The 17,477-nt window shown below is 42.9% G+C and overlaps 1 protein-coding gene across 1 annotated transcript; it reads right to left on the reverse strand.

Annotated features, from left to right (window-relative positions):
* Positions 1-283: 283 nt before the first annotated feature.
* LOC128740053 (uncharacterized) lies at positions 284-3,860 on the reverse strand. The gene is made up of 3 exons (XM_053835563.1): positions 3,162-3,860; positions 2,505-3,059; positions 284-1,903 (listed from the first exon to the last, which is right to left on the reverse strand). The coding sequence occupies exons 1-3, from the start codon at positions 3,858-3,860 to the stop codon at positions 284-286; spliced, it is 2,874 nt and encodes a 957-aa protein (XP_053691538.1).
* Positions 3,861-17,477: the final 13,617 nt, after the last annotated feature.

The raw sequence follows: 17,477 nt of genomic DNA on the forward strand, positions 1-17,477 counted from the left end.
CGCAGTCTCGACATCAGCTTGTCTAACTACCCCGTCAGAGCCTGGAAACACTTGTGTTACCTTGCCACGTCTCCAACTCTTACGGTTTTTCCCGTCCACTATGAACACTAGATCACCTATCTGCAACGGTTGTTGCTCATCAAACCATTTACTACGATGGTTAATCGTCGGGAGATACTCGGAGATCCATCTCTCCCACATTCGATCACACAGGTATTGAGAACGTTTATATATATCGCGAAGGGATTCTGCTGTTCCAGTTGCATGTACTTCAGCATCCGAGCTAGTCACTGTTCCACGAAGAAAGTGGTTCGGAGTAATAGCTTCCTCGCCTGCCAACTCGACGAAGGTTAATCATGTCCGCTACTTCCGCAACGGTTGTGTTGAGAATCTCGTCAGTAAGCTTCTTCCCATCGTGTAACGCTCTCATCGCTTCCTTCACGGATCTCACCATCCGTTCCCAGATGCCGCCCATGTGTGGTGTACCAGGGGGATTGAAATACCAAGCGGTTGAAGGACTGATCATTTGCTCTGCACACTCTCGGTTTATCTGCTTCTTTGTCTTCTGAATTTCATTCCAAGCACCTCGAAAACAAGTTCCATTATCGGAAAATATCTCCTCTGGTTCGCCATATCGACTGCAAAATCTTCTTAAAGCCAGGAGACATGATTGCGTTGACAGGGTATGGACTACTTCTAGATGCACTGCACGTACAGCCAGACATGTGAAAACGGCAACCCATCGTTTCTCTTTTCTTCGTCCGACGGTCACTTCCACAGGCCCCAAATAGTCAACGCCAACTGCGCTAAATGGTCTTCTACCAGCACTGACACGTTGCACAGGCAGAGGAGCCATTCTTGGTGCTCGTGGAATACATCGATGAACTCTGCACCATACACATTCCCTTGCCACTTGCTGAATGGCAGTTCGCAAATTCGGGATCTCAAACTTCTTTCGCATTTCGTTAAATACGGTCTCTCCGTTAGCATGGCCGAACTTTTCGTGGTAATCTTGAAGAATTTTCTTCGTCACGTTATGGAAACGGCTTAGGATAACAGGGTACCTTTGTGCCAACGGTATATTCTCGGCCTTCGCCAATCTACTGTCTACTCTTAGCACGCCATCTGGGTCCAGAGCAGGTGAACACTTGTAGATGTAGCTATTTTTCGCTATTCTTTCTGCTTTCTGGCCTGGCTTCAGCTGTAGGTTTTTCGTGAGCACGCTCATCTCATCCGGAAAGCTATCCCACTGAGCTTGTTTCCATAAAAACTCCGCTTCTGCTAGCTCTTCTTGTCGCAATGGTTCTATACTCGTCTTATACCGCATCTTCAGCAACTGTTGCTGTTTTATCGTCGCCTTTGCCACTAATATCGCCAACCCTTTACGCTTCCGCCTACAATTGTGCACAAATCTCAATACAGTTGCCGCCACTCTCAACAATCTTTTCCAGGTTGATATCGTTTCTACTTCTAGCACTTCGTGAAACAATACGACACCTCTTATATCCTCGCTAGTCTCTTCGGATGGAATCTCTGCGGATGGCCATTGATTTTCCGGTAGGTACAAGAATGATGGCCCTCTGAACCACTCTCCCTCGCTTTGCAGCGTCGGACCACGACCCCACTTAGTCAGCATGTCAGCCACATTTTGTTTTGTCGATATCCATCGCCAGTCCCCGACTCGCGTCAGTTCTAGTACTTCTCCTACCCTGAATGCTACGAACTGTTTAAATTTGTACTGGTCAGATTGAAGCCAGGAACACACCGTGCGAGAATCGGTCCAAAAGGTACAACGAGTAATATGTAAGGAATGAGTTCCCACGATCGTTTGATTCATTCGAGCGCCAAGCAACGCCGCCATCAACTCTAAACGGGGTATCGACTGACGCTTGAGCGGTGCCACCTTTGCCCGAGACATAACCAAACAGCATTGAATCACCCCGTTGATTACTGCACGCAAATACGCCACACAGCCATAAGCATGTTTCACTGGCATCCGGAAAAACATGTATTTCGAGCGACTCAACATCAACAGACATGGAATTTCCAACATAGCATCGTGGAATACGTATTTCCCCCACTTCTGGCAGCAAATTAGTCCACCGTTTCCACAAGATCCAGCTTTCAGAGTCGATTTCTGCATCCCAGTTGCAGCCCTTACGCCACAGATGCTGGAGAATTATTTTACCGTGTATCGTAAATAGAGACAGCAAACCTAGAGGATCAAAGAACCCCATCACACAGCTCATGGCTATCCTTTTCGTCGGCCGCTTATCACCATGCAAATATGAATAAACTTCGTCGCGTAACAGAGTGGAAAAGGAGAATTCATCAAGCATCGGGTCCCATATTATACCAAGAACACGTTCATGGGCAGTTTCCTTATCACGGTTGAAATGAATAGTAGTAGACGGCTTTATCTCGCCCAAACCCTTAAGCACCTCCGGAGAATTTGAAACCCAATTTCTAATCTCAAATCCCGCGCCTTTATGTATTAGGCTTACCTGTTTTGCCCTCTCTACGGCTTCATCGATCGTATCGACACTGTCGAAATAGTCGTCGACGTAATGCCGCTGGATTATTGCCGCCGCTGCTTCCGGGTATCGCTCGGCGTACTCCTCCGCATTGATATTTTTGACGTACTGCGCCGAACTAGGTGAACAAGTCGCCCCAAACGTCGCTACATCCATCACATAAACTATCGGTTCATCTTCGGGATTAAATCTAAACAGGAACCGCTGAGCCTGTCTGTCGCTTCGAATTATCTTGAGTTGGTGGAACATTTCTCTAAGATCACCGCCAATCGCAATTCTTTTCTCTCGGAAACCGATAAGTACTGTCACCAGAGGCACTAGCAGATCGGGCCCTTTCAGTAACTGCGAGTTGAGTGAAACTCCTTGCACTGTTGCCGCCGCATCCCAGACTAGGCGCACCTTACCCGGTTTCTTTGGGTTCAGTACGGCATTAATAGGGAGATACCAAGTTTTGCTGGGATCGGTTTCAGTCAACTCCTTCTTCGTTGCCACATGCGCGTACCCCTTCTGTTGGTACTCTTCGATCTGTGTTCGGACGTTCTGGTACAGCTCAGGACACTTTTACAACCGGTTTTCTAATTGCTGAAGCCTGCGCAATGCCATTGGACGACTATCAGGAAACTTCACAGAGTCCGATTTCCAAAGCAAACCGGTTTCAAAACGTTCTCCGACGCGTTTGGTAGTTCTTTCCATTATCTCTCTTGCTCTTTTGTCCTCGGCTGACTCCGCTGTCTTGGCCACCACCGACTCTTCTAGCGCGTAGTGCTGCTTCAGAAGATCGTGGATATCTTCATTGCTGATCTGCTGATGAAAGAAAACATATCCTCCCGCTGGATCTAATAGCTTTGGACCGTAGGCCGTCCAGCCTAGTCTACACCGCACAGCGATTGGCTCCACAGTGGAACCCATCCTTACTTCTAACGGCGCAAAGGAGTGAATGTTATTCAACCCAATAAGTATCTCTGGGTGGCCATCATACGAGGCGATCGGCAAACCACGCATATATGGATATTGCGTTGCCAGATCTCCGACATCTAGCTTTTGACGAGGAAGCATAAGTTGTCCCACTGTGCGAACCGTTCGTAGAAGTATTTTGTCACTGGATCCCACAGCCGACGCCCTCAAACTCAGCTTTCTCGAGTTCTTCTCGACCCGCGAGACATCTGTCGTCCATTTAATGGTAAGTTTTTCCTCTACACCGAAGATTCCGAGTCGATCCGCTAACTTCTCTTCGATCAACGTAACCGAAGCACCTTCGTCCAGGAAAGCCAGCACAGTAAACCTTTTTTCACCGCTATGCAATTCAACTGGGATGATCCGAAACATAACAGGGTTACTAGTGCGAATGTGTGCACTAAGACCAACTATCCGATTCGAGGAACCATTTTGGGGATGAAGTAGCGGATTGTGTGCTTCTTTTCAGTCCCCAATATTGCAGCGAAACTTGAATCGACACTGCCCTCCGTGTTCGTTCAGGCACAGAATGCATAACTTGTCCCGAGTTACCATTGCTAGTCGTTCTTCATACGGTAATTCTTTGAAATCCTGACAATAGCGCAGACGATGATCAGTGCGTTTGCATACTCGGCAGGGCTTCAACTTCCTTGGAGTGGTTGAGGAGACATCTGAACTTTCCTCTTCGAAATGGCTGTACAGTACTCCTCTCTCCTTAGCTTTCCTTCCAGATGGACCACTTTCCTTGGCTGATGGAACGAAATCAATATCCACGTCAGCTTCACACGCATCTTCCGCAATTCGCGACAGAAAATTCGTCAATGTGCGCAAAGTCACCTTCTTCTTTCCTCTTTTGTATTCGACCCATTGACGCTTCTCCGCATCCGGCAGTTTTCTTATGACCTCCTTAATCAGAAGTGGGTTCACCATATGCTCTTTCATCTCAGTTGCCTCGAGGTGCTCACATAATTGCTCCACCGCATTGCTAAACGGTATAAACCCACGCAGGTTATTAGGTTTCAGGGGATCCAGCTTGTGTATCCGGTCAAGATGACTTTGCAGTAGCTGCTCTGGTCGTCCGAAGTGTTGACGGAGTTTTTGGATTACCCGAGGAACAGATTTTGGCAGGAGAAGTTGCCCACGAACGAGATCCAATGCGTTGCCCTTTAGGCATTGCTGCAGGCGCGACAGATTGTCAATGTGACTAAAACCACAGGCTTCCGTCGTTGAGGTATAGGCTGCGTAGAACAATGGCCAATCTTCCGGTCTGCCAGAGAATGCAGGAAGCTGTTTACCGATGCCATGCCTCGCTGCTAGTTGAACCTTTGTCGGTCCGGAACGTTGTGGATTCAACTTGTCTGATTCACCACGCTTTTTACTCGGCGCATTCGAGAAACGTTCATCTTCTGATGACGTTTCATTACTCTCGCTATTCTCCTGACACGTGCTTTCTTCTTCGCATTCGTCACTTTCTTCACTATGTTCAGACTCTGCAATGTCCACCTTCTTACGCGACTTTTCCTTTGCCGGTTTAGCTACTTCCGGATTACGCAGCGGAGTGCTTTTATCCAATGGCATCCGACTTGAGGGTCCTTCAAGTGGATTGAAGTGATTTGCAAGTGAAACGGCTTTCATTTTGTTTCCCGGTCGTACCTTTCCAAGCTGCTGGTCAATGATAGACATTCTTTCCTGAAAGTTAGTTTCCAACTCCTGCAGGCTTCTTAGATGGTCTTGCTTCGCCTTCAGCTGCTGCTCCAATTCACGAGACTTTTCCTGCAGTTCTAGCTCACGGAGTTCAGCCTCCCACTGCAATTCCTGTTTACGAATTTCTTGCTCTTCCAGCCACTTTTTCTTCTTAAGGGCATTTCGGAATTCCATTTCCTTCTGCCGGATCATTTTTTCTGCTTCCCACTCTTGCTCCAACCGCTTCTGTTCTTCCTCCATCGCCTTCAATCGGTCTTCTACCGAAAGAGGTGGCCGACCAACGGATGATCTAACGCTGGATTCATCCGACTGTTCCGGGTTCGGATCGACAGAAACCTCGGTAGAAACGTCCTTCTTGCGGCGATTTTTCTTCGCCTTCTGGTTTTGGTACTCTTTCGCTGCGACCTGACAGGCAATATCGTCGCAGTACCACCTTTTCTCGTTCTTAACGGCATCGGTTACGCCCACGCAAGCGTAGTGGAACCATTTGTCGCAGCAGTCGCAAGCAACCATTCCTTCCTGCTGCTTTGGGGCCATTCCGCACTTTCCGCATGCCGTCGTAGTGAAGTCCAACTCGTTATCGCTCATCGTGCCGTGGTTGGGTCCGAATCAATTCGAAATTTTAGTATGTTCGGTTACCCAAACGAGCAAACAAATTTTACAGCAGCACCTTTTGTGGCAGCTAAAACTATTGTATATATTTCGTTAATTAGGTTAGATAATATTTAGCTTTACAATCTTACTTTCGATTTTCCTCCCACGCTTACGAATCACTCTATCCGAACTTCTTCACTCTCTTCTAATTTTCGCTGCTTTCCCTATTTAGTTAATTATTTGTTTAATTAATTGCCTTCACTTTTTATTCAAGCTACTTACGGTATCTTTTGCGGTTATATTGGCAGCAGTATAATATTGAGTCACGATCGAACTTTTCACCTATTTTCAGGTTCCCTACAGGTAAGTATTTTGGTATTTATACAGGTAAGTTTATTTATTCTTCACTGTTTTCTATATTACTTACAGGTTTCCACGTCTCGAATAAAGTCTGCTTTACACAAATATCACCTATATTGGCTTCGCAAAACGCTTTATTCACCTGGCAAACAATTCGCACTCAATCCGAAATCAATTGCTTCTTCCTACTTTTAGTAAACAAACTTTTATGCTCGCTAATGCTATGGGAAACGTCACTTTACCAAGGGCTGCCAGCACGGTTTAGGACAACCGAGTTCAGCCGCGGTAACACCAGGTAATCCTCTGCATCTTCACAATCATCAAGCTTGTGGCTGCTGCTGATTCAAGACAAAGAAGCAAAATAAACTTGCGTGTTTTTTGTTTACTACAAAGCACAGTATAGCCTAGGTGCTACATTCTGATTTGGAATTTTGACCTGTTTTTATACGACAGACTTCGTAGCCTGTAAAAATAGGGGACAATTGTGGTACAAATCCTTTGACTCTTTCAGTCGAGATTCGAACATGTGACGTCTAGCTTCCTGATCAGATGATTCTAGCAAAAATCTTACAGAATTGTTGCTCAAGTTGATATTTCTATCAAATTTTGTAATAAATGTTTCTACCTTTGTCACAATTTGGTTATACAGCAAGACAGAATGCTGATTTTTGTTACTCATATGGATATAAACTAGATAAAATTATATCATAATTTGATATATTTGCGATATGCCTTGAGCAAATTTTGTTACAATTTTAGTTATTTCAACTGCTAACGAGACCAAGTTTATAACAAAACGCAAAGGAGACTTTGTTATAAAATACTTACTATCTAGAACTCATCCTGTTATAAATTTGATATATTCATTTGATCGGGTTATTAAACCAGTGGCTGCTGGTCAACTGAAAGGCTCAGACGTTTTGCTTTTCTAACGCTGCAAACAAGCGACAGCGACAGCGCATGAATCTTATTAATGCGTGATCTTTTAATATAACAATAACATATTATTTTGAAAACTTAAGTTTTCTCCTAGAACTTTGTTAATAGCTGGATGCGTGAGACAAATTTCTATACTGAAATACTCCGATTATGGCACTGGTAAAAATATTCGTTTTTGATATCACAAAATAGCTCACTTGCCATAAATACGGTACAGCAAGATAATATTATTATTATATTGTTTGTTTTTTCTCACTTTACGCTATTTTACGCTACACATATACCAATATGGTGTAAAAAGTTTTCTTTAATATTCGAGGTTTCTTCGCGAAAACCAGCCTCACGTAGTTCTACACCAACTACGCGGTCATGTCTGGAACACAACCTTTCTGATTTGATTTTTACTATTATTTATGATCAAAGCTTTATGGAAACGTCGAAGTGACCCAATTTTATTGTAATTGTAACAGTTGAACAAAGATAAAAGAAGAGGAAAGTTTTATAATCCGCTTGTCGATCTTTTGAGTACACAAATTTTATGAATATTAAGCTAATGATAATAATGATCATTAACGCAAGCAGAAGATGACTGGTAGGGGGATTGTCGTCAAACTACATAAAAGCAATACATTTCAGATCCATTTGGTACGAGTTGACAAAAGTTTTTTGCTTTAACAGCTCATTATGACGTGATCGGAATTAGATACACCTGTGATCGGAATTAGAATCACCCCTTATAATTGATGATCGGAATTAGGTGCACTGATGCATCATACCATGATGCATTTTTTTAACTTTCGGTAAATAATTTAGGTATTTTAGTATTTTTCCATGAAACATAATTGAAAATACTTGCTAAAGACATATACAGTATTAATAAATATCAAAGCTATATTTTTCAGTAGGGACTCAAAGATGAATCATGCCTTAGGTGATCGGAATTAGGTGCTTTCACGGTACTATATATTTATATAGTAGAAAGGCAAAACTACTTGAACTTCCGAAAAATAGAGCAGATGCGATATAATGGGGACTGGTACTCGCTCGTATTATTCCCGGTGGCAGTAATTGCCTATTTGTAGCGGTAATCCACCGATTTGTCGGTATGCACTTCAGACAGTGGTCAAATTGAAGCAATTCTGTCACTATGAAAGGATGAGGTGGATCATGCAGAACTTCACTTGGAGATACGTCTGGACCTGTTATTAATATTTTGCATTTAGACTGTTTTAATACATATAATTAAACAAATTCCATCAGGTGTACGGATTTCGAAGCTGTACGGAATTCGATACCGCATGGTACAGTAATTAAAAAAGCTTACTCCAATCCATTGCACCAACCCGTTCAAAGGATTTTCCTGTGTTGCGCCTGCATCACGCGTGCGCTTACAGCCTCTGGTAGAGTTCTTAGACCGAATGATAGCCAGGGATCGAAAAAAATCTGCAAGAATTTATGCGTTAAGTTAAAACATTCACACATTCATAAACATTCCATTTACCATCCGAAATTTCTTTAAAGAGATGCTGATACGCGGTTAGAATTTTCTCCTGCTAGATCCGTCTTTGATCTATAAATACTGTCGTACACTTGTGTATTTTACGAAAATCGTTGTCAATTTATGAAAAAAATCATCCATTTCATCCATTTTCACAATTTTCACTTCCCCGGTATCGAAACTGCTGTCGATCGCACACAGTTAATTTTTGATATTGCTTTCCGAAATCTCGGTAAAACAGTTTGTGGCTTTTTTCAGTAGCACTTAACGAAATTTCGTTAAAACGATATTGAAGTACCTAGATTCGGCACTTTATTTTACTGAGCTCGGGGGTTTACTGTTTTACTGATACTTACTTACTTACTTAATTGGCCTAACGTCTTATGACAAGTCCTGCACAGTATAATTTCTCCATCTGTTTCGGTCCATGGCAACTGATCTCCAGGTCCGCGGGCACCCAGTGCTCGCCAGATCTCGCTCCACCTGGTCTTGCCACCTCGCTCGCTGTGCCCCACTTCGTCTTGTTCCTACCGGATTTGATGCGAAAACCATTTTTGCAGGATAGTTGTCCGGCATTCTAGCAACATGTCCTGCCCAACGTATCCGTCCAGCTTTAACCACTTTCTGAATACTTGGTTCGCCGTAGAGACGCGCGAGCTCGTGGTTCATTCTTCGCCTCCATACACCGTTCTCTTGCACTCCGCCAAAGATGGTTCTTAGCACCCGCCGTTCGAAAACTCCGAGTGCTCGTAGGTCCTCTTCTAGCAATGTCCACGATTCGTGCCCGTAGAGGACAACCGGTCTAATTAGCGTTTTGTACAGTGTGCACTTTGTACGGGGGCTCAGATTGTTCGACCGCAAGTGTTTGTGGAGTCCGTAGTAGGCCCGACTTCCGCTGATAATACGTCTTTTAATCTCACGGCTGGTATTGTTGTCCTCTGTTGCCAGCGAGCCAAGGTATACGAACTCGTCGACTACCTCGAACTCATCCCCGTCGATTACCACGGTGCTGCCCAAGCGAGCCCTGTCGCGCTCGGTCCCGCCCGCCAGCATATACTTCGTTTTAGACGTATTTATCTGCAATCCAATCTTCTCTGCTTCGCGTTTCAGTCTGGTGTACTGATCTTCCACCGCCTCAAATGTTCTGCCGACAGCATCCACGTCGTCAGCAAAGCAGATAAATTGACTGGATTTATTGAAAATCGTGCCCCGCATTTCGATCGCCGCTCGCCTTATAACACCTTCAAGCGCAATGTTGAATAGCAGGCAGGAAAGACCATCTCCTTGTCGAAGTCCCCTGCGAGATTCGAATGGGTCCGACAATCCACCCGAGATTCTCACACAGCACTGGATCCCATCCATCGTAGCCATGATAAGTCTAGTAAGCTTACCCGGAAAGCCGTTTTCGTCCAAAATTTTCCATAGCTCTTGTCGGTTTACGCTATCATATGCGGCTTTGAAATCGATGAACAGGTGGTGCGTGGGGACTCGGAATTCGTGGCACTTCTGAAGGATCTGCCGCAGGGTGAAGATTTGGTCTGTTGTAGACCGACCCTCCATGAAGCCGGCCTGGTAACTTCCCACAAATCTATTGGCTATTGGCGATAGTCGATGAAAGAGGACTTGGGACAGCACTTTGTAGGCGGCATTCAGGATAGTGATGGCTCGGTAGTTCTCACAATCCAGCTTATCACCTTTCTTGTAGATAGGGCAGATAACCCCGTCTTTCCACTCCTCCGGTAGTCGTTCCGTATCCCAAATCTTGACTGTTTTACTGATCTTCTCGGCAAATAAGATTGCAGTTTCTCGGTAAATGAGCTTCTCTTTCGATATCTCAGTAAAATAATATTCCAAGTTACGGTAAAACGAGAAATGTTTACCGATATCACGGGAAAATAGACCTAGTTTTGTATAGTTCGGCATTTTACTTTACCAAGACTTTATTTTGGATCTATAGATCTAGGAAACAGGGTGCATCGGAAACCGGTGAAAATTTTGTTCTTGTCGTGAAGCTTCTCGCAGAGCAATGCGATTTTAGCGCATTTCGCGAATCCGCTATTAAGGACCAATTGATATACGAGGTCTACGATAAGAAGTTACAGATAAAGATTAAGATCAAAGAAATCATAATGTCAAGTACAAGTGCTTTAATTTCGGAATACAATACAGGCGTGAACGCAATTCGGAATCGTTTAGGGAATCGTGAATCGAATTATTGGCCGCGCAATTCAGTTGATAGAGGCCGTGACAGATTTAGAGGCAGAGATAGGATGAACAATAGCTATCATAGAGGTAATGACAGAAGGCGCTTACGTTCGGGGCATAGGAATTCAGGCGTGAAAGTTATGCCAACTTTACTTGCAATTTTTGTAATCGGAAGGGCCAAATCCAGAAAAATTGCTACTGTTTCAAAAATCAGAGGAAGAATTGCGTAAAGTTCATCGCAGGTACGGCTAGTTCTAATAATGTGCACGATTACTTTGAAAGACTGCGGGTCGACTATAACAGCGATGAATTTATAGGTGATTATCCATGTCTTATAATTAGATCCGTAAATAGGATTGCTGAACCTGAACACAAAAACGACATCTACTCAAAAGACATCTGCGTTACAAGGACAGTAAATCGAATGAATATGGGCTCTATTTTGTAAGTCATGTTGTGCAACTCGACTCGACTCAGGCACTGTCGAGTGTCGAGTACCGGGAGAACGGGCAGCATTGGGGCTCGATGCTCGAAACAAAACAAACTCAGTCGCTATTAGGATCAAGTCACCAGCTTCTAGCGTGTGCGTCATATTAGCGGTTCACGGTACTTTAGTTTGAACGCATTTTTCTTCAACCCAATCTTGGCTACTTTGAGTTTTAGTTTGTTCAGCCACCACCACAGATGTTGTTCTATTGACAATATCCATTTCATTGGCAAAACAGACGAACTAACTAGATTTGCTGAAGATTGTGCCTGTATGTTGCTCCTTTCATAACAGCCTGAAGCGGGATGTTGAACAGCCCACATGAGGGACCATCACGTTGATAAAGTCCCCTGCGAGGTTAGAATGGCCATGATTTTACGGTCGATGGTATCATACGAAACTTTGAAATAAATAAATGAATTGTGCGTTGAATTTCGTATTCATGGACTTTTCGGAGGATCTGCCGCAGCGTGAATATTTGAATCTTTACTGACCGTCCTTCAGCGAACCCGGAAGAGAACTTTCCACATTCTGATGAGTGCCACTATGCATCTTTACCACCAACGCAACGGTTTCCTCATCTATCACCCATTTATATTTCTTCAGATTTTAAGTTATAGGGTTAATTAAATGCAAAATTGCAAGTATCAAATAAGCTGATTTTATAAATGATAGGATGTCAACAGTTCAATATTTATGAGTAGCTTACTGCGTCTACACGTCAGAACAGAACAGTTCATAGTGCAGACGATTCCCTTGCCGAGTTATAGCTATACCTGAGATTCAACTCTTGGATTCTCCTATAAGAATCCTGCTTCTATAAGCAAGGTATTCTGTGCGAATCCTGTGCAGAATTTCTTCACACTATTCCAATGTGAGGAATCCCAGAGACTCTGCGCGAATCCTTTTGGTTCGTCCTGGTAGAGCTGCGGAAATAAGAACTCACCGTCTAAAAACGCCAGTACGAAGAGCATGTGCCCATTATTCCAGTGGAATGGTTCGCCAGCAACGACAAACGGAGTTTCTACAAAACGGTCAGGTGCAAAGATTTTGCCATAGGTGATAGGTGCTCTCCCTGTCCGGTGTTTTAGACTGAGACTGTTAGCGGAGTTCTTTGTCAGCGAGTACCAAGCTAGTTTTCATGAAGGTCGCTTCTCGATGGATCAGATATTTACCCTGCGTCTAGAAACTGACGAGTTCCGGGAGTAAAACTTGCAGATTCATCATATTTTTATGGATTTCAAAGCGGCATATGATTCAGTCAAACGAAATGAACTATGACAGTTAACGCTAGGACATGGTTTTCTCATAGAACTAGTTACGTTGATTCGTGTGACGCTGGGTGAGTAGAAATTTTGAGTCAGAATAGTAGATGAGACCTCACGTGCTTTTTGATTTTGCGGATGACGTCGATATCACCGAAATCAAAAATAGAGCAGGGAAAGAAGCCTTTAGGTCATTTATTGAGAAATTGGGACTTACCATTAACACCGCCAAAACGTAGTACATGGTGTGGAAATCCAAATGGTGTTGGTGCCGAAGAGGAACTGAATATATTTTGGTATGCTCGTGACATGTGACATCAATGTGAGTCTCAAAATAAAACGACTAGTAATTATATCTGCGAATTGGCCTTTACGCAGATATTACATTTTGTAGCTGAAGTCCCGTAGCTTGCAAATTCGCATAAAACTGATGCTCTAGAGAACACTTATCCTCTCGGTGGCTTTTTACGGACATGAATCATAGACGCTAAAAGAAGCTGATCAACGAATGCTTGGGGGTTTAGCGTAAAATGTTGCAAAAACCAAAATGGAGTATAGCGCAGACGCATGAACCACGAGCTGTATTAACCGTTATGTGTTCGACAAAAAAAACACCTTTAAGTGCTCGACAAGGGTACCCGGGTACCCACAAATTGAAACGCTTGTAACTTTGGCAATATTTGACCGATTTGGACCATCTTACCACATAAAGATTCAGGAACTTATCCGCTTTCAGCGAAGTTGCAACAGAACCGGAAGTGGTTCATCTGGTTCATGGAAATTCGGTATTCCGAAGGTGTGTTCCGGAATTAAAGCACTTTTTAAGATTTGGGATGTAATCATAGTAATATGGGTATCAAAAATTCCTCAAATGACTCCGAAAGGTCATTTCTCATAGTTTTAAAACAGTATAATGATTTTTCCTCGGAATGGTCATTCTGGAACAAGTTCCCATGGGACCTCCTGTGGCCACACACTGTTTGGATTGCAACACTGGCAATATGGGTATCTAAATTCATGAAAAAACTCCGGAAGGTCGTTTTTCTGATCTGATCTGATCTGATGATTTTGCCCCGGCATGGCCATTCCGGAACATATTCCCGTGGGGCTTCACAGTGGTCCAAACATAAATAAACGGGCGCATTAGTTTTGAGTGGAAAAACTTGATTTTAGGTTTATAAAGGCTTTGGAAGAGTTTCTTAAAATTAAAAGTTCTATCGTTTGGTGAAATTAAAATTTTGATTAATCCCCCTTAAAGTGAAATAAAATTTTTATTTTTCTTCAGTTTCAATATAACACATTTACGGGTTCTGCAAAGTTTTAGAGCATATTATTACAAGAAATTTTCTAGAAGACAGTAACCTTCTATCTCTTTTACGAAGAAATAAAAATCCTTTTCAGCACTTTTTAGCTTTAATTCCGGAACACATCCTCGGAATACCGGATTTCCGGAAACCAGATGAACCACTCCCAGTTCTGTTGTAACCCCACTGGAAGTGGATAAGTTCCTGAATCTTTAGGTGGTAAGTTGGTCCAAATCGGTCCAACGGGGTTAGTTTTAAATTTGAACAACTAGCAACCCTAAAAATGCTGAAACTTACATGAACTGGCCGCCCTGCTCTTTGTTATTGTTTTGGTGGTTTGATTTAGTTCGCAGTTGCAAGCAGCAAATATTTCATTCCCCGATTGGATTTCTATCATAATTGTTGGAAAAACGGAATGTGAAGCAGATTAAACACGCTAGGTCAGTACAAACGAATCATATTTATGTGCATTGTCTGCATAAGCAAATGAACTCATGTTGAGAATGACATTTGAACCATTTTTAATTTGCACGTCGTGCAAACCAACGGGGTACAAATTAAAAAGTGTTCGGATTAAAAACGGTCAAACGAACGGGGGTCCACGGTACTAATTCTATTTTTAAATACTCAGAATTGAAGCTGGTAATATTTTTGGAGCTTGGACCCCAACAGCTCTACTTAAACGATTTCATGAATCATGGGGCCCAGCAATTGAATATTCGTGAGTCGTAGAAAAAGTATAATTGAAATAGAAATTTTGGTTTAAAGTTCGAGCCCCAAGAGTCCTATTTGAAACTGAATTTTCAATCATCAAATCGGTTGATTTTATGAATCATGGGGCCCCAGCAATTGAACATTCGTGAGTCGTAGAAAGAGTTTAGCTGGAATAAAAATTTTGGAAAATCTCATTTTGTGTAACGACGAAATTTTTCCACTGGGCAAATACCCGGTGGGCCAGTCCACCCCTGGAGAGACTGGTTGGATGTTTTTTGTGTAGGGTGGCGGCAGCGTTTTTCGATAAATGCCGCTTTTCCACAGAATCGTACTGAAATGATAGTAAGCAGTATTAAAGATAGTTATAAAAGTATTTTTGATAAAAATCTATCGACTCCTATTATTGGTTTAGAGGCTGATTTGGTGCTGCGGGAGGATACACCGATTTATAAAAAGGCGCATCAAGTCCCTTATCGTTTAAAGGAAAAGGTGGACAATCTATTTATATAAGAGGCTTATGTCTGTCGCCAAAACGAGGGGCGCGATATGTATTTTCGTGGTAATAATCGCCCACATTAAGCAAAGACACAAACCAATCATACCAGATTACATTCAAGACGAGCAAAAGTAATGTAGTTGCACCTCATAGAGTTACATAGCGTTAGCGTTACATAGCCTACCTCCAATTTGCTCTCAATGGACTATTCGAATCGGCTGCTCGACTCAACTGCTCAACCTGATTGCTCGATTCAACTGCTCGACTAGACTACACGATTTGATTGCTCGACTCAACTGACAGCTTGATTCTACAGCTCGACTTAGCCACTCAACCCGACTACTTGACTTAACTGTTTGATTCGACAGTTCGACTTAACTGCTCGATTCAACTGCTCGATTCAAATGCTCGATACAACTGCTCGACTGAACTACTCGACTGGACTACTCGACTCGACTGCTCGACTTGACTGCTCGACTCGACTGCTCGACTTGACTGCTCGACTCGACTGCTCGACTCAGCTGCTCAACTGGACTATTCGACTCAACTGCTCGAATAAACCGTACGACTCGACAGCTTCAAAGGAACTGCTCGACTCGACTGCTCGAATGAACTGCTCGAATGAACTGCTCGACTCGACTGCTCGAATGAACTGCTCGATTCGACTGCTCGAATGAACTGATCAACTGAACTGCTCGAATGAACTGGCCGACTCAACTGTTCCACTTAACCGCTTGACCCGACTGCTTGACTAAACCATTCGATTCGACTGCTCGACTAGACTACTCGTTTCAACTGCTCGACTGCACTACTCGACTTAATTGCTCGATTAAACTGTTCGACTGAACTGTTCGATTTAACTGCTCGACTTAACTGCTCGACTCAACTGCTCGTCCGGACTGTTTGACTGAACAGCTTGATTTAACTTCTCGAATAGACTGCTTGATTTGACTGCTCGACTTGATTGTTCGACTCGACTGCTCGACCCAACTGCTTGACTCGATTGCTTGATGCGACTGCTAGACTCACCTGCTCAACTTGATTGCTTGTCGCGATATCATATGGTCGGTGTTAAATCAGACCGAACCAAGTTGCAAAATTTTAAAAAATGAGTTAATGATAGCAAACGATCAAGAATTTTCTAAGCAGGATTTTACTCTAATCAGACTACATAAATGTTGCAAATAGCCAGAAGTTTTTATTCAGTTAAATAAAATCCAATACGACCATAAAAACTATTTGTTTCGGTTTCCGGCTATGACGTTTTTAGGTACAACTTCTTAAAGTTATATTATGCAATATAAGAACTCAAAGAACTAATACAAAGATTAAACATCTTCGCAAACACTGGCCAATGGAATGTATCCAGTCTTTAGAATTCTGAACAGACAGTTATATTTTCCGGATCGTAAGATTCGGGCTCAACTAGTTATTTGATAAAACTGGAGAAGGATAAAATCATTTCTCCCATTAAAACCAGTTTATGGGCATCGCCGGTGATAGCCATTATGAAAAAAGATAACACAATTAGACTTGTCATAGACTGCAAAGTGTCTATAAACAAAGTTTGGATACCAAATACGTACCCATTACCCTTGCTGCGTGCTGCTCGAGCCAAAGATACTGATACCCTTAACACAGGATTTATTTGCATCTTTGTCTGATTGTAGTTGGTTTTGTTCTTTGGACTTATCTAATGCCTATACGCAGCTTAATTTATTTGAAAAATCACGGATATTTGTCATCATAAATACATCGAGAGGACTTTTCACTTACAACAGGCTTCCACAAGGTGCTTCGTCGAGCCCTGCAATTTTTCAGCAAATAATACACACGATTTTAAAAGGACTAGATCTAGTATTTTGCTATTAAGACGACGTGTTAGTTGCTGGAAGAGACTTTGAGGATTTCCATTCAAGGCTTCTATTAGTTTTGGACAGATTACGTGAAACTAATATCAAGGTTAACTTTGAGATATGTAAGTTTTTCGTGAAAGAGTTGCTTTATTTGGGACACATAATATCGGGGGACGTTCTCAAGCCGAACCCAGAGAAGGTAGCATCCAACAAGCTAAGAAACCAGAAAATGTTGCCCAAATAAAAGCTCTTCTTGGCCTCATAAATTATTATGGCAAATTTCTTCCTAATTTGTCTAGCACTTTAAATCCATTGTATAAGTTATTATTAACAGATGTCAAGTATATGTGGAGTCCTTTATGTGACAAAGCTTTTAATGAATGCAAATTACTTACTTACTTTACGTTTTCGGCGACAATCCGCTTACCGAATCAATGCCGAATTCAGGAGCCGTCTCCACATTACTCGGTCTTGGGCTGCCACTCTCTAGTCGCCCCTAACACCCGCTGTTCTAGCATCCTCGTCAACAGCGCTCATCCAACGGGTACGGGGTCTGCCTCGAAGTCG

This window comes from Sabethes cyaneus, chromosome 3, assembly GCF_943734655.1.
Source record: "Sabethes cyaneus chromosome 3, idSabCyanKW18_F2, whole genome shotgun sequence".
Classification (NCBI taxonomy): Eukaryota; Metazoa; Arthropoda; class Insecta; order Diptera; family Culicidae; genus Sabethes; species Sabethes cyaneus.